This window comes from Scophthalmus maximus, chromosome 14 (assembly GCF_022379125.1).
Source record: "Scophthalmus maximus strain ysfricsl-2021 chromosome 14, ASM2237912v1, whole genome shotgun sequence".
In the NCBI taxonomy this organism is placed as follows: Eukaryota; Metazoa; Chordata; class Actinopteri; order Pleuronectiformes; family Scophthalmidae; genus Scophthalmus; species Scophthalmus maximus.
In genome coordinates, this window is record NC_061528.1 from 14,200,432 (window position 1) to 14,222,744 (window position 22,313).

The 22,313-nt window shown below is 39.7% G+C and overlaps 1 protein-coding gene across 1 annotated transcript in view; it reads left to right on the top strand.

The window, feature by feature from the left end:
* Positions 1-22,313, top strand: part of LOC118282502 (ephrin type-A receptor 6-like) — a 291,167-nt gene that overhangs the window by 13,183 nt on the left and 255,671 nt on the right. Inside the window, exon 2 of the mRNA XM_047337335.1 lies at positions 22,110-22,221. Coding sequence (XP_047193291.1) covers positions 22,176-22,221 — 46 coding nt within the window. The 5' untranslated portion in view covers positions 22,110-22,175. The remainder of the gene's footprint in view (positions 1-22,109; positions 22,222-22,313) is intronic.

Genomic DNA, 22,313 nt, shown 5'->3' on the forward strand with positions numbered 1-22,313 from the left:
ATTTGGCTCTACAGCACCCCCTGCTGCTTCTCCTCATCACAATTCTGCTGCATTGTGGCAAAACCCCTCTGTACTTAGTAGTGTGAGGAAAGTGAAGTGGTACAATGAGTTGTCGATTAATGAGCAGTGGAAAATAAGTAGCTATGCAGACTGTACAGACAATACACCATACTACCACTTTTTAGGAAAAATGTTCCCCCTTGTGTCCCCTGTGCAGATATATGAAGTTTTACACAGAACAGCACCTTTGTAAGAGACTGACATTCGGCGGCTTTTACAACAAGAACAGTACACCAAAGGGAAAATGCCTGTATGGCCTGTGTCGGTGTGAACAACAAGCAAACTATTGTGTGCAAAGGTAGAAACACTGATGGGACATGAAGATAGGTTTTCTGACTCAGACAACAGAAGATAAAAAAAAAAAGATAACGTGGGATCTCAACATCAAAAGTCCACTCATGAAGATACACAGAGATGAAAAGAGTGGCTGTGCTGAAAAGACACTGGTACATCAGTGCAACAACAGGTGTGTCTGAAGTGTTGCTCCGGTAGCTGGCCTAGACATAGAGCTATAGTGCAGATGTAGAACACAGATGAAAAGGAGAGGCCATTCCGCAGATATACAAGAAAGACCAGAGGGTGGAAATCATTTGGAGAAAAGAAAAAAACTCAAACTCCCATTTTTTATTGATCCCGACTCGTGTCTCACACCATATGGTCATCCCTTTACCTCCCTTTTTCTCCCCCTTGCCTTTTAACATTTTTTTCTTTTCACTAATTTCCTTTTCAAAAGAAGCCATTATCCACACCAGGACAGACTTCTTGTCTGCAGCTCTCACAACTCTTCTCACCTCCATTCAACCACTGACAAAGGGTTTTATATATGATTTTGTTCTCTGTGTGAGTGGTGGGTGGTGTAAAAAGGAGGAGGTGGAGTGAATTACTGTGGGAGCAGCTGTTCCAGTGGCAGGCTGGGAATGATGTTATGTTACAGGTGTGTGATTGCATGATTTCCACCATCGTCGCAATCACAAAACAAAACGTCAATGTCTCCTGTTGACACGTCCGGTTGTCCATGAGGAGGTGTGTGAGGATGGGAATTACACTTGCCTTCCCCCTGGCATCGGAGTGATGTAAACATGGAAGGCGATATTAGATTCTGGTGGACTTAGGTGTAAAGTGGTTTGTTCTTGCCAGTAATAATGCACCTGGCTTGGAATTGCTTCACACCTGCGTTTGTCACTTCCTGTATGTTCTCACTTGCACTATGTCTCAATTGGGACGCTTCTGTCACTATATGTAGGCCTACGCCAGTGTACAACAGGGGTCAGCAGGTAAATTTGGCCCTGGACCAATTTTTTTCCGAGGAAGTACATGGCGGGGGAGAAAATAATCAGAGGCTAATTCAAGAAATGAATTTGCATAATGCACCAGGGATTTGCAACAGACTGTTTTGAATCCTTAATGGACTGCTCCACTGTTAAATTGTGTTGTGTGGTTAGAAAAACAAAAAAAAAGAAGCATGAGATGTGTGCCGGTGTCTATGTGTTGTGGAACACAAAGGGGTAGGCCTATAATAATAGTGAGACATAATCTGGCTAATTTTTCTATTCAACGATTTGCGTCACCGACCGGGAGATGCAGAGATGACGAGAACCAGCGGGTGCACTGAGTAAGAGACATGCTGCAGACGCTAGCACCCATGATTTTTAAAAAGAAGTGAGTTTCTATCGAAGTCTATGAAAAAATGACAGAACTTCTCACCCGGTTTATAAAATCAAAACATTTCCCTGAGGAGTTTATTGTTCACTCTCTAGTTTCAAGTCTTCCCCAATGCAGCATGATGTTAATTTTTCTAAATTGTGGTCCCATTTTGAGTAAAACAGATGATAAAGCACGGTATGCATAAGTGTGACCTCTAATGTTATAAGTTTAAGCAATTTACTTGTTTTTCTTTTTATACCACACACATTTGAGGCTATTTCAGTTCAGTTTGAGTCTGTTAAGCGACACAATCTTCAGTCCAAAGTTCAAGACTTTTCAGAATAAAAGCTCTATAATTCAACTCAAAAATAGATCATTACAGCAAGAAACGACAGTTATGCACTTTTACCTTGTTTGAAAAATTGCTATGAAGTGATTCTATGAATGTTGCTGCCTTGACGGAAATTAGCACTGTGTTTGTTGCCCCCCAAATATACCTGCTGCTTTGCTCACTTGACTTCAACATGGACGTTTAATTCTTCTGTGTGGACTGTTTCACACAAGGTTCAATACTTTTAAACCTTTTAACTAGATGGGCTCACTCTACTAATGATATTTTGCACCAATTCTTATGTCAAAGTTCCAGACCACAAGAGCTTCACCAAAATTGACATATGGGTTTTAGCCTGTATTAATGTACTTATCCGGCATCCCCTTTGATAAATTGAATTTAAATATTTTAAATTCATAATTGTAACCTGATCATATAATTATAATTTGTCCTGTAACTAAGCCTCTTTGATGGGGACATTTTCGGAGTTTACAGCTACAGTATACCAGTTTGGTGGACTAGGCCAACCACTTTCAAGCTGCTAACACGCTGCTGCACAGATACAATTGATATTTTATATTTACTATGTATCACTGTGTTAATTAAATGACAAGAATAAAGAGCAAAATCAAGCATTTGTTTTATAATTGAAAAGCATACGCTGCATTTATTGTAATGTCAAATCTCTGCAGTCATTATGGCCCTCAGAGGTGCATTTACAGATGAGTCATAATCATACTGGTATACATGGGGGTTTGATTGCTACATGCCTGATACTCAAACGTCAGACACCTAGGCACACGCACGTCCATTTGGACCTGTTCCCAGTCACAGAGTGGAATAATGGCTTTTGGCTGAAATTCAGTGCTACAGTACCGTGTTTCCTTAGTGCTGTGTATCTCCATATGGCTGCGCATGTGTGCAAAAATGCAAATGACCCTCTCTATGTGATGTATGTGTTGTGGACGATAATCCTCTGTTACGAATGAGCAGCACAGAGAGTAATTTATTGTGTTTTCGTTGTGCACCCCGAGTACATTCTCTCTCTGGCACGATCCAAACCAGACAGATGACAGAGTATCCCTCTTTTCCTCACTCCAGCAGAGATCGTTCCCTGTCTTTCTTCTCACTTCTCATTTTGAAGCAAGCACTAAAGACTGTTTGTCACATAAATTTGGGATAATGGATCAAGTTGTGGTGAAATAAAAGCGGATTCAGCCGGAGGTTTAAAATAGTTGGCATGTCGAAGCTGTTACTATTGGAGATATTTTTCATAACTGTGTCATACGTGGATTGTGGAATATATACTTCTTTGAGTGAGAATGTATGTGTGCAAGTGTGTCCAATGTGGGTCATAGGATCATGCTGGTAACAAGGACCTTGGGGAGTGTGATCGTTGCACATGGTCTTGTTTGATTGAGAGGTAGACTGGAGCATGGGGCATAAATCATTCACACATCAAACTTCTCATATCATATATAACTTTTTTATGAGATTTTCCCATGAACTTCACTGTAGGAAAGAGTAGTTTTGTTATTTAAGACCGTTATCTTTGTCCAAATGATCTGCCTTGTATGAATCAAGTGAATACAGAAGCAGGGATATAGACATAAAATTAGAACATTTTACAATTAGTGATGACACAATTTGATGCCTTTTATTCAAATTCCACTGTAATGGTTCTAATTACAAAATAAAGCTTTCTTTTTGCCCAAAAATATGACATTTAAATTGAAAGTGTACTGTCAGGTATCCAGCTCAGTGTAATCTACATAGCTCCACAGTGGCCACACTGGATGTGACGTATGACACACCACACAATTACCTCTAAAATGGCAAGAGTTTTTTTTATTTTTTTAAAAATAAAACTTAAACTTGTATCCAGCCTCTGATATGGATTTTTTTCCACATGAAATAAATCTCAAATTACATACACCCTCACAGAAAGGTCTGTTCTCAGTGGTCGTGCCCTGGAAGCTTTGAGTCTCCACATCACACTTGTGTTCATTAATTTCTGGATCGTGATTGGCTGCATGCTGTTTGACCAATGTTTTTTAGGTATTCAATCAAATATGCTGTTGACAGCAGAATGTTGTTCATTTGCCACATGCAATGCAACACTTCATACAAACAAAGCAAAGTAATACAAAACAAAGTCAAAATTAAGGAAATACATGGGTCATTGTATCCTCCAAAAAAAAAGAAGAAGAAAAGAAACGTCTGACAGTGTCAGAAGTGGTGTGGTGACTATAGATGCTTTTTCATATTTAATTTAAGGCTGATATTCCACTCACCCCATTTATATTTCCACCCATCTTACTAACCACCAGCACATTGTTGAAAGCTGCTGGGCTGCACCTGCCGTGGCTTTTGTGAGCCTTATGAAACACATTTGGCTTTTTGACTTGAATTGATTTGCCGTGACATCTGGACGCAATATGAGCCTTCAAACACTTGCTAGTCAATACAAGCTTGGATAGTCATGCATGAACTTGCACGCACAAACCCATACACACAGACTGTTATGGTTCACACGGCCATGCCATATCTCACACACGCAAATTTGTTTTAGCGGTTTTGAGAGGACTTCCTTTCGGCTTCATTGACAGTTTTTCTCAGTTCTATGCTAAATGTATTTAAAACAATTAGCTGATTTTAACCAAATCAAATTCAAATTTACACAATTAAGTAACATCCCCTGATAGAAAAGACAAATAAAAGGAAAAAACCTGAAACAACCAAAGGAAAAACAAAATAATACAAACCAAGAGGGGAAAAAAAGAGATATATTAAAATAATACCCTTTTTAACCTTTGCCCTTCAGTCACACCCGCCCTTCACACCAAAATGATCTCATGTGGCTAAAATGTCTCCACTCCTAATGTCTAAATCTCCGATTGGTTCTCACAGAGACAGAACTACAAAAACTAACACACACGCAGAGAAAACTTGTGCTATTCAATCCGTGTCATCCTGTTGTAATTTATGGCAAAGAAGGCTGCTCCAGACTTTGGTTCCATTTCCCCGTCCCCGCCTCGCTGGTCGGCTCACGCTGGTGTCTCATCATCCATCAGCGGGGGCTGGAGCTGAAGACGACGCCCAACTGGGGCATAGCATGACACCACGGCTGTGTTTCCTGTCAAACGCACCTCTGAGAGCTCTTTCTAACCCCGCTGCATTTCTGTGCATCATTGCTCTGCTCGCAGTCTTGTTCCCTTGTGCCACTTTCTCATTTGGCCTCGTCTTTTTCTTGAGAAACTTCCTCTAGCTTGTCTCTCCCGCCTTTAATCGTCCTAATCCCAAACAGCATGCACACTCTTCCTGTTGAATCTAAATCAACCGATCGATCTGAACTGACCTTTTTTAAAGACATAAAATCGTGATGCACTATGGCTATTTTTAGATTCTCAGTTCAAGTTAAACATCGGCAGCTGGCATCTACTTGAATAGGTATAATGATATCAACAGGACATGCTCCAATCAGAAGGCAACCAAACCATATGTTACTGACTCCAGGATATGTGAAGCGAGCCCCGTGTGCTGCCCCTTTTGTGGTAAAGGGAAATTTTTCACAAGTATCTGCTGTAAACCTCAGACAGATTTTCAGTAAACTTACCTGCATAGGTTACAATACACGAGGCAATTTAGATTAATCATTTAGACATTATTATATATAATCAGTAGGAACATAAGGTAATTAGACCTTTCTGTTCATTTGCCTAATATAGTTAACCCCATTGGACCCATTTAAGCTGAAATCATCAAGCAATTTTTCTTCATATTGGTGATCACTATGTGTACGATCCTAGCAAAGCATTACTTTTCACATGAGAGTAAACTTAAATTTCATAAGCCTTTTAAAAGTTCCTCAAGTGAAAAGTATTACTGTCCATAAATCTCAGACATATCCGCCCCTCTGTTGGAACTCTCCTACATCCTGTCCTCCTCTTGGTTTGTGTGTGTGTGTGTGTGTGCGTGCGCATGTTTGCGGGTGTGTATGGGTGTGTGCTTATGTGTCAGTATGATGATGATTATGACGATGATGATATACGATGTGTGTGTTTCAGTTTTCCGTGTGGCAGATGACAGATTCCGGGTTTCCTGCATTCTCAGCTGTTCAGTGCACAAAAGCTGAATTTAAACCTTAAAATCTTTTCTTACCCAGGAGTCGCACATGCACACGCACTCACAAATGAAACACACACACACACACACACACACACACACACACACAGTGTCCGACATCATTACCTCGGTCTTTTCCCTTTGAATACAGGCCAAATGTTGAATCTGTGATAAGAGTGCAAAGAGAATCTAAGATGTAGGTGTGTAGAAATGTGTGATAAGACGCCTCCCAGCGTTTTTGTTCTGAGGCATATCTCCATTCATTTATTTTAATTGCTCTGCACCTGTTATGATAATCAGGACTTAAATAGAGAAATTTCCATTTTCAATTAAAAACTCTGCTGCACAGGCATGAGAGTGGGGCCCATCTCACTATGAAATGGAACAAAAGATATTAATCTCTTGCTACTGAGTAGTGGTGCTCTGTGCAGGATAATCTCAAATGTCAACTTTCATGTGTGATGGTAAAGTGTCAATGTGTTTGTGTCCATGGATTGGATTTCAACATAGTAAAACTTTGAAAAATCATAGGTGTTGGTTTCGCTGTACTGGTGCCAGTATAAATTGTTTCCTGTAATGTAATTTTAGTTGTTTGTTGATCGTCAGTTGAAGCCTAACAAATGTCTCCGGGTCGACAAACGTGTATAGAAAATAAATAGCATATTTATGTTTAATACACAGGTGCATTCTATTGCCATTACAGGATGAAACGGACACAAAGAAAAGCGTAAAAGGAAATAATCTGCCTCAGAAGAGGAGGATTCTGCAATAATTAGAGATTAATTAATTCATTAATCACTTCAATTATTTAGCATTTATATGAAAATTGGACTAACTACAACATTATCATGGTTGTCTCAAGGACGCTTTAAATAATGTTTTCTTTTTTCTTTTTTAAACACCGCCATAATTATTAGGGTCATTAGCTTGCAAGTGACACAGTTTTTGCAACAAAAAAAAAGTCCTCTAAATTGAATAATTATGTTGACGTAACTGTAACAGATTGCCTGTTTGCTTTCCACATTAGACCCTTTGTTCTACTTCCATGTTTGGCGCTGGCCCAACTCCAGCAGTACCAGATATGCTTCCCTGCTCGGCTTATCAGCCCTTGTTTGATGCATGTAGTTGAGATTTTTGGGGGGTGTACCTCAGCTCCTCTGGGAGCTTCTGTGAAGCTTCTGTAACCCCGTCTCCCCTTTCCCTGAATAAAGCTGAGTGCGGATCTTTGCACAGGCAGGAAACAGCCCTGAGGGAAACAGTGTGACTTGTGCTGGAGACAACAGACCAACAAACACTTCTCCCTTTCCTGAAATGTATGATGAGAATTTACGAGATCAATCATAATCTTTTGGCTGCTGAGAGACCCCCCCAGGATAGAGATGTGAGTGTGCGTGTGTGTGTGTGTGGTCTCTTTCTCCCCGTAGAGATCATTAGCAGTGTAGTGGCTCATGGTCAATACTACTCCTCAATGATCTGGCCCCGTAAGGCCCCTCTTTGTCTCTTTTTAGCAGAAAGGAAGCTAATTCACAGGGTTCCCAAATGTGTGAGACAATAAATATACCACAACACCCAGGAAACTGTGAGCTCAGCGGATGGCCTTCAGGGGGTGAATTGAGGTGGTTTTACACCTTGAGATGTGGTATTCCTACTCAATGTGGTGTGAAAGTTCAATCTGCAGTCTGCTACAGGGTTCGGGGGCAGCCAGTCTACAGATACACAGGGGCTGTGGATAAAATGTGAAATTTGAAACCTACACTTTAAGCTAATGATTCGGGTTTATCCTAAACAGCATGGAAAATCCTTTGAAACAGAACGTGGATCATGGGATGCACGGCAGGCAGTCACGCCGACAGTTCACCATGCTGGGATTCTTTTTTCCCAAAGCACAGTTGGTAACCACATCAGATATTTACTTAGTTGGAACCATGCAGTTGTGATGCAAATGTTTCTCAAAGCAACAGTTTCAACTGTTGTGGTAACTTCGTTGGTAACTTGGATGATGCAGTGTTAAACCATTGTCTTGTGATACAGATACAATCACTATAGTTACACAGAACATTTGCAAACAGTGTACTGTAGTTACATTGTGCAGCTCAGTTCCCTGTGGTGAGAAGCTTAGTTCCTGATGGATAAGTCACTGATGACAGAAGAAACAGTTGAAGGAAGGTGATTACCAGACTCGATTGGGTCATCTTGCGTGGAATAATTTCACGCGTGAAAGTGAAGACCGAAATATCCCCACTGACTGAAAAAAACCCAAAATGATTGCGAATAAATAAATCTCAGTCGACTGAGGGGCTCTGCAAATATTTATTTGAATCTTCAACTTTCAGGAGGGCAGCTCTCGTGAATAGTGTTTGAAAAAAAAGCACTTACAGATAAAACCTATTTCTACAGCTAATAATTCTTCTACCTTTTCGTCTACAAGAAGTGTATCGTATTATCATAATTACTACTATTATTGGAAGTAAAACAGAAGTAACAAAGGAAGACTGGTACGACGGGGGTTCATCCTACAGAGATCCAAATGATCCAAAACACAAGAAGACAAGAACGAACAGAGGCTTCACAGTTGTTGGGTATGAAATGGACAGAGGATGAAAGCAAAGCAAACTATACATGCAACACATTCTGTGGAACTAATGCAACATTTCTGGGATAAAGCAATTTTTCATTACCATTGTAGAGAGAATGACATGTGTGTGTGCGATTGCTGAATGATACAATTTAGGATTTGAGATTTATTTTTAAATCTTTGTTGTATATTTCCTCGTGCTTTATTTTCAGAAACACGAAAACATTAACACTATTTGAATTTGGGTAACAACTGTAAAAAATAAATTGGGGTGTTTTAAAACTTTTGACCGTAGTGTATGAGAAGTGAACGTACAACAAGCCACAGAGGGAGACAAGGAGGTAAGGAGGGCATGGTAATGACGATATCCATCACTACGACACACACCGGCACACTTCATGGATCAGAGGCTTTAAGTGCTGAGCTATGGTGGGTTCAACAATAATACACAATACAATACCAACAAGGGAGCTGATTTATTACGGCGCTGACCTCCCCCCACGCTGCTTGTAGGAACATAACCTTGAATGTGTTCACAGTTATGTGTGTGTGTGTGTGGGTGATCTTTGAACAGAGGTGGTAATGAAATCTAATGGAATTTCCTCACACAATGGTGATTCTTGATGAATGGGACTGAGGTGTGACTGTACCGGCTTTCACTTTCTCGAAACCAAAGGCTTTGCGGTATAAACACAATTCTGTTTTATACTTCTTACTAAACGTTTTTTTTTATCTTTATTTTTTTACAAATAGTTCAAAGTCAAATGTCATGGATGCATTTGTTCCTTTCTCGACATCAAAGTGAAAAGAAATTTACAAAAAATATTTCAGAGATACTGCATTTTTGTTTCCCATTTATAAAGTTCCACAATAAAAATACTAAGTAAACAAGTGCCACCATATTAATAGTTCAATATAATAGTTTTCTGAAGAGTTTCCCTGCTGCTCAGCCACAAAACACCATCATCATCATCTGTGAGGGGTAATATTAGAGTTCATATAATAAGTCCTATCTGTACAGTTACAGACCAGATTGTTTCCCTGCCCAGTCAAATGATTCCTTTGAATCTCGCAGTTTGGGAAATTTAAAATGCTAAATTGCATGTTTCTCAAATTTACTACATTGCACATTACTCTTTACATTGCATGTAACGTTTCCGTAGAATAAACTTCATTAAGATGACACAATTAGATTATTTCTCACTATTCATTCATATTTTATACCGTTTGATACTTTTTTTGCAGTGTATGAGAAAAAAGTGACTTTTCACATATTTGTTTTATGACAGCAGCTTTAATTGAAAGTAGAAGTAACACTGTAAATTCACTGTCCTCTCGCAGAGTATTGATCCAGCTGCCAGAACTGTGCTGCTTTGAGGAGGAGAGTATGAGATAGTTTTTAGTCCCTAGCTCTCCGACTCTGTAATTTTTATATGTTCATGGAGACAACCATAATAGACTGTACATGGTCAGTGGGAACAATCAACACAGGGATCCCTCATGTGCAGCACATTTTATAGGCAATGGGAGTTTTATTGCACCGTAACCATGAATAATAAAATCTAACATAGAACTGAGCTAACTGAGTTTCACTACAAATGAATCATCAATTCCAACCTTAGTTCAGAAATAAATCATTATTTGTTATTACATTGCATTAATTCAAAATGTCTCAAAATCACTATACAAGCAGTAAAACAGGGGCAAAAATAAAATCATTCGATATCAATGTGATTACTGTTCTGTTGGAAGACATAAATAATCTTGAAGGGAATATATCACACTTTTCCTTATTTTGTGCCATATATGTAATGTTATAATGTTCCATCTTCATTTTTAATCTGGACGAAGTTTCAGATAATGAGGTTAACATATGTAGTGTAATGAAATTCCCCGTGGCCGAAGCTCAGACGTCAAACTGCCCTGAACACTACAGTTGGTTCCAATAGTTTATTTCTACTCAGAGCAATCTGACGTCAGTTCGTCATAGATTTTTTTCTCATAGTCAAACGCTCCAAGCACCGTTTACTCTCCCAAAACAATTTTTTTGAGTTGTAACTTGCTGAAATGTTTTTGCACATTTTCCACACATGCTATATTTTTTTTACTCATCGCTCCGACCGCCTTTGCCTCAATCATAGAAAGCTACATGGGAAACACCTCCTGAAGATTAATAACAGTCTTGTGTGTCATTCATATGATACAATCATAGAAAATAATGAAAACAAATGATTTACTGAATTTAGCAACAAGTTAGAATGTGTCTTATGGTTGAATAGGTACAGTACTATGATGGCTGTGTTATTATTATTAAGTAGTAGTAGTAGTAGTAGTAGTAGTAGTAGTAGTATAATTAGTATTATTAATAATGATTTATAATAAACAGTAAAAAACCTACCTAACATATTAAAACACAGATTAAAACACAACATTAAAAAAATAAGAATGTATTGAGTGCAATTATTAGAAAATGAATGAATAACAAAGTGCTGAATTTAAGCATTGGAAAAATAATAATTTTAATATAGCAGTGGTAGATAAGGGGAGGGAAGCGTAATCGAACAAAGAAAAAAATAAATTAACAAATAATGACATGAATAAATTGTAATCAGTGGGACTCGTGGTAAAAAACATAAATGTCACTGGTTCAAGTGTCCAGTTAAAGTGTCCACTGAGCAACACATTGATGTTCCTACCTGCTTAGCGTGAAACCACTGTGTCCCGCTGAATACACAAAACAATGTGATGCAATATCAGAATACAAACTGTGTGTGTGTGTGTCCTCCAGAAGGAATTGTTCTATTACTTTTTACCTGCCTTTTCCACTTCTATGTCGTGTCTCCTGACCTTCGGGTTCCTCGACCCTCACAGTCTTTCTGTTTACTTTGCTCTCTTTCTCTGTCTGCCTGTCTCCATCCATCTTTATCTCTCTGTCAAAGGGTGCCACAGTCTCCGTCGTTGCCTTACGTGACTGGAGCTCATATCAGGGAGAATAATTTATGGCCACCATGAATAAGAGATGCTGTGGAGTTTCCAATGATTCAGGTCTGATATGGAAACAGTCTGAAATATTTGGACAGCGGAGGATTGAGTGATCAGTGTTCATCGGCCTGTTGTTGGCAAACACATGTCAGTGGAACCAGCTGTCAGGAAGACCCATGAGGCGAGAGGGGTGGGGAGGAGGAGAGATGAGAGAAGGGGAGGAAAAGGGGATGAAAAAATTGAGCAAAGAAGACAGAAAGACAGAAAGAAGGGAAAACACAGCCTCTGGTTCGGTTTGAATTTTGTCACTTGATCACATTCAAAGTCACTGCTCACATTGATATAAACTCAGTTCAAAATGCCACCTCTTGACATATTAGTGTAGGTGAGTGGTGCACAGGTGTCCCTGTGGAGGGCTGGTATCAAACCGTTAGTTACAGCGTTAACACACTAACACACTTAATTCATATTCAGGTATCTATCACCTGTCTGGCCTCCATCTAATGGTTCGCTGTTGATGAAAGGTCAGGTGCAGGTATTAATGCCTCATGAATTACAATAATTCCTATTCTGCTACACACACATACACACATACACACACACACGTACAAATAACTCTAATTTAGTAATAATAATTGTGCTCTGTGATCACCTCATTAATGCTGGTTACAGTAAGCGTCTTGTTGCCAGCTACTGTGTATTGCACAGCAAATGGGGAAATTGATCCTTAAATGTACATAGACTAAGAACATAGATCATCCTCCGATGATCCAACAGTATAAGTCCATGTTAGACAAGATAGAGATTAGATTTAATACCGGTATCCAATGAACCGTGCATATCCATGTCTTCTGCAAAAAATGATTTATTTGACCGTTCTCTGATCTGGATGAGGTGTGAGCAACAAAACTTATTTTAGCTTATGAAAAAACAAACATGGTCATGGTCACACAACTATTTTCTGATAAAGACTCTGGTCCTGCTAAAAACAAACAAACCAACATCAGTTATTAAATCCCCAACACTGACTGTTGATTCACAGTCGCAGCAAGTCTTAACTTACCAGCAAGAGTTCTGGTAAATGTTCTATCTTTGCAGGCTTTTCCCCCTCGCTGTGGGATTCCTGACAAGATGAATTAGATGGATCACTACCTGGCCTGGTGGCTACTGTGAGAGGAAGGAACGCTGACTCCCAAAAGTCCTTAAAAAACATTATCTGAAGAATGCTGCTGCATTAGAAAACCAGCTGTCCAAAAGTCAAAATGTCCAGTGGGTATTTATGAGTGCTATTCAAATCAGAAATTGTAGAAGCACAACTGTGGCAGCTGTGTCATTCTGATGTTATGGGTTGATGTCGGCATTCACATTTACTTGCATGCGATCCATAGGTATTGGTTTCAGCTGGCATCAGTGGAACCTGGACAGACACATGACCTGAGGGGGGAAGGGGGCGTCCAGAGGAAGAGGAAGGGAAGAACAATATGCACAGTGTGGCTTCGGATGACAAGCTGATCCACATTCACCATAACTCACTCACTATGAAATATCACAATTTATTCCACTGTATATTATTCCAGGACTACATGCTACATGTCGGTTACAACACGGCCATCAAAACATATTCGGGTCTGATCGCCTGGTGTCATATGAATAATAAAACAGGATTCCCTTTAAAAATATTCAACATTTTAAGCACAATATGTGATTTTAAACTGCAGGTAACCATAGAGACACAGTACTTCTTGAACTTCATTCAAGATTCTTTTTCATTATTAGTGTATTAACATTCATCTTCTAGATGAATAGTCATTATTACGGATTTACTGTATATTTAGGGCAGTTTCAATTATTGCAACTGAATATCATTCTAGCTTTATATGGCAAATCGATCTTGGGGTTACCCATGAGCCTCTGCCACCATTGCTCTGGAGGAAATATGTATATTTTAAATTTATTTACTACAGCAGGGACTTGGACTCCTCCCTCTCTCTGGCGTTTTTAATATATGAGGTTGCTTCTTCATGTTTTACTTCAGACGTAACCATGGCACTGTTTTGCAGTGGTTTGTACTGTCTTGCCTCGCAGCAAGAAGGTTCTTGGTTCGAATCCCAGTTCAGTTCAACCGACCAGGGCCTTTCTTAGTGGAGTTTGCATGTTCTCCCCTTGTCTGCGTGGGTTTTCTCCTCCCACAGGAGAGAATACCACTAATGCAGATTGGGGTTAAGTTAATTGGAGGCTCTAAATTGACCGTAGGTGTGAATATCATGGTGAATGAGATGGTTGTTGGTCTCTGTATGTTGGCCTTGTGACGGGCTGGCGACCTGTCCGCCTCTCGCCCAATGTCAGCTGGGATTGGCTCCAGCCCCCATGGATGGAATGGATGGTTTTAAAAAAAATGTATTAAAATAACATGACATCAAGGTGGCGTCAATGCTATGGACACAGCTAACAATCCACACTCATTACAGTGAACTACATTATCCCTTCTGAAATGTACGTATGATGCCTGAGACACTGAAATCAGAAAAATTGTTTCCCATTCTTGCAGACCCTGTTGAAATCTAAACGGGTGTCATAGATGGTGCTGTCAGCATTTGGCAGGTCCCCCGTGGACGGCCCCTGTGAGAGCTGGAGCCTCTGGCCGTTCAGCTTTCACATACAGTTGATCCCTCTCTCTTTCTTTGTCTGGCGCTCACTTCTCACTCACACTCGTGCTCTGTGGAGCCTCCAGAAACCTTGATGTCGTCTCAGACTCATCACTATTCATCCCTCTCCCATTCCCCCAGCTGAGAGAGATGTCAAATGGGGCTCTGCATGTGTGTGTGTGTGTGCGCGTGTGTTTTGTACTATACACTTTAATAGGACTAAATGGTCCCTTTTTGAACAGCAAAAATAATGGTAACTGTAAAGGGGTTTGTTCTGGTTTTTCAGTTTGTATTGGTAATAAATTAGTCTCACAATGAAACAGTCAAATTCAATGTAAAGATGACATTAAAGTTATTTTAGAGCAGGGGTCACCACTGGGTTAAATCGTGTTCTTTCACTGCACAGTATATTACACTACAAATGTATAATTTTCAGAAAGGTTTATCTCCAAATGGAGTGTACTAGAATATTCTGAATTCTAGTACACTGTTGTAGAAATATTAAAGGAGTGGGACACATGTTATCCAGTCACATGTGCTGCAATGCACATAGCAAAATGTAAAGATAAATTTAAACTCAAATTGTTTACAAAATTATGCATTTGTGATTGTTTGTGTTCTTTTTTCCCCCTGAAATGTTGGATTTTATAGAATATGAAGGTCTGTCTGATCACTTGTGCCTATCAGCTCACACTTATTTCAATGTAATTGGGATTTAATATTCTGCTCACAAGTAGATATTCTGAATGTGCTATCGACACACAAAATGGCAAAAAAAGATTTTTGGTCGTACTTTAACGGCACATTTAGAGAAAGAGAAGTTCAAGTTAAATGGTTTTAAATAGACTCTTAAGGTTTGTGTGACACCAAGATTAACAACACTGGGACTCTCACACCTAAACACAGCTCTACACCTCCTTTAATACTGCCATTCTTTCACGCCTCTGCTTTCTTTTTTTCTGTCTTTTCCGCACCCCACCCTCACAAGATTTAAAAGTCTCAACCAGTCCTCACCAGCGCCGGGCCACTTATTCCATTTCCCCAGAACTGCTCTGTTCACCGGACACAGCGGGCCCCGGTAATATCTCCTCTGTCATCTGGTGCACTCCCTCCCTTTTCCACAGCCATGCCTCCACACTGAATAGCTATTTAAATGCAGTTCACTTCACATTTATTTGAAATCTCATTAACTGAATATAAAGAGCCAAAGAAATGTGTTGTAAATAGAATATCTTGGCCACATGGATGAGGGGGGAAATTTATTCATGATTAGTCTTTTATTTTCCTCCACTTCCATTCCCAGCGCCGAATTTAGTGAATGTCTGTAAAGTGTCAGCAGTCATTTTCAGTGCGAGCCCCAGTATCTCCTCTAAATACACTCTATTTGAACAGACACAAGAGGCCGTTTACAGACAGAGAAATGGATCGCATTATGAAAAGGAGAAGCAAATGGAATTGCCTCTCAAATGACATCCATTCTGACAAGCATGGAGGAGAAGTAGTCAGTATAAATTCCTATATATTTGGAAAATTGAAGGAATATTATATAAAAATGCAAATGGTTGAATTAATTTGCCGTACATCCTAAATCCTATCAATTTCTTAAGGAACTCCTGACAAATTCAGCTCCAAAAGGCACGTGTCTTCTTTTTTCAGAAATTATTTGACATATCATCATTTTATAAAGTTACTTTTCCCTTGAGTTCAGAACAAACTGGTGCTAATTTTCACCATCATTACTATTACTTATATGTATTTTTTTGCTTTATGTTTTTGCTTTTACAATAAAGGGAATTTTTTTGAGCGGGACAAGAGAGGCTGTTACATTATTTTGTTTTTCTGTGTCACAGCCTAGCTCCTATTATGTTGGTCATATTTTTTATTGATTTAAGTGGAGCTTAACTACCAGTTTGCAATACTTTTGGCCATATAAATCCTTTTTTTCAATGCATAAATTGAGAAATATTGATTTTGTGTTCATGTATTTTACTAATGACAACACACCTTTTACAGTAATGCAAATAACATTTTTTCTTAATTGTTTCCTAGCTTCAAATCTGACAGTCTGAGAGTTATTGGTGCTTCAGATCCTGTGGTTTTGACTTTTAATGGAGGAGTTAGTGGATTCAAAAACTAAATTGGGAAGAATAACTGCAAAAACTATAATAATAAACTTGTGCTGAAAGAAAAGTCTCTGTTTCTGTGTCTGGGAAAATAATCACAGGGCGGCCCCAGTCTTTATGTCCCGCTCTGTCTCTCATCTCACAGTTTCACCCTACTGTATATATCCTGCGCTCCCCGGAGACCCATTGCCGCAACGAGGAGTGGCGATAAATAAATAATTGGCAGAGTTTGGGAAGATTACGCTCCTGAACTGACATGTTTCACACAGAGGCTGTCCTCGCCAATGTAAATCATTCCAGGTCACAGCACTGCGTCTTGACATACGTGTGTGTGTGTGTTTGTGTCATCATTGCTGAGCTGCAATGCACATGGTTTGGTTTCACAAATCTAGACATTCAACACACACACACACACACACACACATATTTACGACGACACTTGCCAAGGACTGTCAGTTAGAGGGCAAAGGGATGTGAGGGCCTAATGAGAGTCTGGCCAGGAGTCAGGAGCTTTATAAAATCCCTGAGGTGAGTCCTGAACTGGGGCAAAACCACTGTAATCCATAACCCAGTGGCACTTCTGACTGTTGGCTGCTCAACTCTCTCACTGAAGCGTCGGTGCATATTTCATCAGAAAAATACAGATCAGATTAATCATGTTTTTGTTAAGAGAGTGTGGCGTGGCTTGTTTTCAAGCCATTTCCAATTTAGATCTTTTAATGTGAGCCACAACTTGCAGATGAGTTTAAATGTTGTCTCATTATCTCATTATCTCATTATCGTTTAATGGCCAATAGAAAAGCCTCTCTGCGCCCCCCTCAGGTGTGGTATACAAAGGCAGGATGATGAAATGTTGAGTAATATCTGTGAGACAGAGGCAGAAGAAGTATTGGACAGATGGATGAAAAGACAGATGGGAGATAAGCACCAAGACAATGGCTCTGTGAACACACACACACACACACACACACACACACACACAGAAAAATGGAGGACTGCACACATGTTCTATAGTTCTCAAGATTTTTCTTAACATAATGTTTCAAAACTTAAATAAAAGATTACTTTGCAGCTCTTTCAAAGTTATTTAACATGTAAGTACACTATATTTCCTGTATATATAAATGGCTTCAAACTCACCTTTGATTTTACAGTACAATGTCATGTTATTACAATATGACATAAGAGTTTCAGCTCTAATAATAACATTTTTTAATTAAAAGAATTCTGGTGAATTTCCCTTCAAAATAGTATTCTTTCTATAGTGCATTGACTGGTAGAAAATAAAGAAATAAGATTCAACCAATGAAAAAAAAAAACACACCTTAATGTGAAGATTTTTGATGTGACAGATACAACAGATGCAGAAATCTCTGTAAAACACAGATGTTTTCTTTGTCCATTTCAATAGCAGAATGTGACTCTGAACACAGATACATTGATGTTTAGTGACATTTATTATTAACCAAAATGAATTTCCACATTAGTCCCTGGATGTTTATACGGTCTGCCCATATGGGTAGAAAAATGGGTTATGACGGCAACAGAGATTTTTGATCATTTATATGCTTTTCAATGTCAGAAATATATTTGAAAGATATTTAAAACATCTAGATCTATCTTCTCATAAGCTAAATCAAAGTTCTTTTTTAAATGGTGTGAAAATGAAAATATTTTTTTCCATTCTGTATACAGTTAAAAACTACAGACAATGCACATGTTAACAATTCATCCGAAATGTCAGCAGTGCACTCCAGTCTGGCTCGCGGACTGAGACACAACTTTGCACTTTTGATTATGATAGCAGAAATTGTGCTGAATGCACTTACCGCTTCTGCACTGGACCACATAACTGTTTCCCCACACAGTTATCCAATAGAGTAAATAACATTATGAAGCTTAGGGAGCCATCTAATCAATTTCTGCAGGGTTTGATGGCAAGGTAGAGTAGAGCATGGAGTCAGGATCGTATTACTTGTTACACAGACAGGACTGGACTAAAAAAAACACATCAGCGCAGTTGGTCTGAATAGCTTTCGTGCTATTTCATAAGGTCAAAAGAAGGTCATGTAAAGAAAAACAACGTACAGTATATAAATCAATGAATTGTAGAAATACTATACGCTTGGATATTCTTTTCCTCTTTAGGATACATTTGTTTGAGTAGGTTTTAAGTATTTATAACTGTATTGGTAACACATTTGAATAATCACTGGACTATTAAGTGATGATGTTGCATTAATAACGGTACAGCCATAAAATTGAATTTTGTACAGTGTCAAATAAGGAGACTAACCAAGTGCGGCGTGCACAAAGCAAAAGGAAGTGCATGCTAAAGTGTTTGCGTGCGTGTGCGTGTGTTTGCCCGTGAGACTGGACGTGTTTGCCTTCTCATTACAGAGAGGATTAACCACCGGGGAGGCTCTCCGCTCCCTGTGAGCGGGAAAACAAGGCAACGTCCTCAGAGACATGTTTTATTCACCCACGTCTCGGTTCATTTTCACCTCTCGTCTGCCCCGAGGTGCGTCAGCTGTGCCCTAGACGGCCCTCCCGCTCTTCACCTTTTATTGTCGAGCACATGAATCAATACTCGACACCGGCGAACAGAGAAAGGGATGCTTTTGAGGTGGAGGTAACAGCGCATCGATTGAACACGGAACACAGATTTGCCCCGGATAAGAGCATTAACAAGTGAAATATTCAAAATTGGAGTGCAAAGCTCGAGGTCAACTGTGTGATTAGTTTATGGAGAAATAATGGGAAGGAAAGCACATCAAGGGCGACTGGATGGGTGGTATTATAATTCTTGGATATCAGCTCCCTCTGCTGGACGGTTCCCACTTCCTTTAGGGGCTGGGTGGAAAGGGATTAATAGTTTAAGTCTCTAAGATCATACTCAGACATAACAGTGGGAAATCCGCGGCTATCATCAATATCTTACAAGCAATGAAAACTGGAAACAGGAATTACTATAATCCTTTAAAAACAATGGTTTGAGGAATCTTACTTTTAAATCTAACGTGGGGAATCATGTGCCGTTCAAGCCTGTTGTGTGCTGTTGTTAATGTTACACTGACGCTGAGTTGTGTCAAAGGCTGTCTTACGTTTTTAGAATCTCCAAGCATCCTCTCATGTGATTTCCAATAAAAGCAGGAGACAATGCAGCCCGAGACTTCGCTCCACTCACTGGGTCCGATTGACGGGATGATTGCAGGCTCTATTCACGGCTGCAGCTGTGGCAGCGTGCACCATCTCCACTCAGTGTGTCCCCACATCTCCTCGGGTCGTGTTTTACATCTGTCAATATCACAACATCAGCTGGCAAATGAATAGAAAACCCTTTTTTCACTTCAGGGAATCTGAGCCAAGGGGGATATTATTCTGAGTCGGATTTCTGTAAGCTACCTGAACCCGGATCTAAAGCAGTTTGTTCATTTACTAGATTCCAAAATAATGTTGTGACACTCTTTGGGAGATGATAATGCTGCAAAAGTATCAGGGGCAGTGTCATAGTGTGTGTATACAGTAACAGTATTCAGAATTCTTTCCCAGTGGCCGTAACAACGATGATGTGTGACAATGAGCTGACTCACACACACACACACACACACACACAAAACTTCAAACACTCTCCTTTGTTTTACATTGGTTTCACATGTGCTGTGCATTAACGTCAGTGTCCATTCATCCACCCACCTGTCAAAAAAGATGAAAACATCTTTTAAGTCGGTGTAGCAGCTACACACATATGTGTCTATTACCATTCACTCTAGCTGCATGGGATCTCCACAGATGGCTCGCACAGATATCAAGCGCTGACCTTCCCAGAGCTCTTATTACTAAAGTTCATATATTACTCTGACAGAATATTTACGTTTGAACATGTATCCTTTGATAGGTAATAAATAACAGTCAGCTTTTGACATTAAGTCAGGGACTATCATACTTTACTCCTACATCTAGAGCACAGTGTTATGAAGCTTTTTTTTTTTTTAAAAAATGAATGAAAGTTGCAAAAGTTAAAAAGAGCATAAAGGTCAAGACCTTACTGCCCCTTACAACATCCCTGTGCCGATAACCTAGGCTTTATCATTTCTTTTACTGTAATCTCTTAAAAGTATTTTTCAGTTGAAAAACTTTTGAAACATCAGCAGTCAAAATGGGAGTACAAAGGCTGAATGTAAAGGCATTATGACCCTTATGTGGAAATTTAAAAATCTGAAAGGGGAAAGGCAAAAATCACACGTATTTTAACAGAGAATTTGAGCTGCAGCAATTCCTTGGGCAGGTGCAGTGACTTCTTCATGGTTTCCCCCATGTGGTTCCCAGGCCATGTGTGCAGAGGTGCATATGAAGATTGATTTTTTTCCTTTTGTTTTTTTTTGTTTTTTTTCCGAGTCCGATTTAAGTCTGTATGATAAGCAAAGATGATTAGCTGCTCTTGCTCTGGCCTCATATTTCTGCATAAAGATACGAGAGAGGAAAATTAACAGTTTGACATTGCCAAAACTGAATTTATCAAAAAGAACGAGACCACTGATGTGAAGTTTCCAACATGAAGGCAATCAGGAGAAAGCAATAACTTTTCAAATTTTCATTCCACATTCAAGAATCTAAGTCATTGTAGCCTAAATGTCATTGCTGGTATTCTCGATGCTAGTCTGCTGCCATCCTCACTGTACAGGTTTTTTTGTGTGATTTATCTCTTTGTGAGGGTCCTGATATCTCTCTGTTCAGATTTTGATGGGAGCGATAAAACCAGGTTGTAAAGTAATGTCAGCTCTCTATAACCACAGCTGGTGTTACTCACAGGAGGGCCGCTGTGATGTTGTTCAGACACTCGAAGAAAGTCTCCGCCATCCACCGACTGACGCACAGTGCATGGTTACATACAGACTTCAAGTGCGATCCTGTGGGCCATTGTCAATGTTGTAAACTCTTATGTGTCTCAGTTGTTCACATTATCGTTAAATTAGATTGTGATTGATGGACTTTGTCAGGAAAGTGGGCAGAGGCACGTACGATGAATGTGTGGTTGCTGGACTGAAAGTGGGAGCAAAGCGCTTGTGCGAAAATAAGTTACTTGTCCAATAAAAAGCCACAAATCAACTCTGAATTACAGTTGTCTTCCCTCATTACCCGTCTCCCATCAGCATGACTCTGCTGTTGCATACATCCTGCTGCGTGATGGCCAAAAAGATATCATCCAAAATCTGTGGAAAACTAGATGGGAATGCCCCCTTGTTTTAAGGTCATCACATCTGGGTACAGATGCATGGACAGTATGTTCAGAGTTGGCCGTGCAGGCGGGCGAAACACAATGACGGTCAGAGTTTTCGAAGGTTAAATGTGATTCAGCCTGGAACAGAAACTTGAAATGATCGGTAATCAAGAAGAAATCGACAGTGGAACGTACAGAGTCGTTGTACAGGGCAGCTCCCGGCTCCTTTAAGTGTCTTATGTTTGTCTTTAAACGTGACCTGCACCCTGATCTGTGGAGCACTGCATTCCGCTCCCATGTATGCCATGCAGTGTATTACGGAAGTGACAAATGAAAAAATCAGAGTATGCACCTGTTTGAGTTTGAGTGAGACAGATCCCCCCCATTTCTCTCTCAAATTCAGATCCAATCCCCCTGCCTGAGGATCAGATGTCTAGAGGCTTGAGGACGGACCACCGTGCACTCCTGCATGATCTGGGACTCTCGTGAACTTCTGAACCCCGGAAACTCGACAGGTCTGTAGATCGATCCTCACTCTGCCCTTGGTACATTTGGAGACATTCCACTTCATTCTATTTCACAGATTTCCCCCCTCTTCAATCCATTC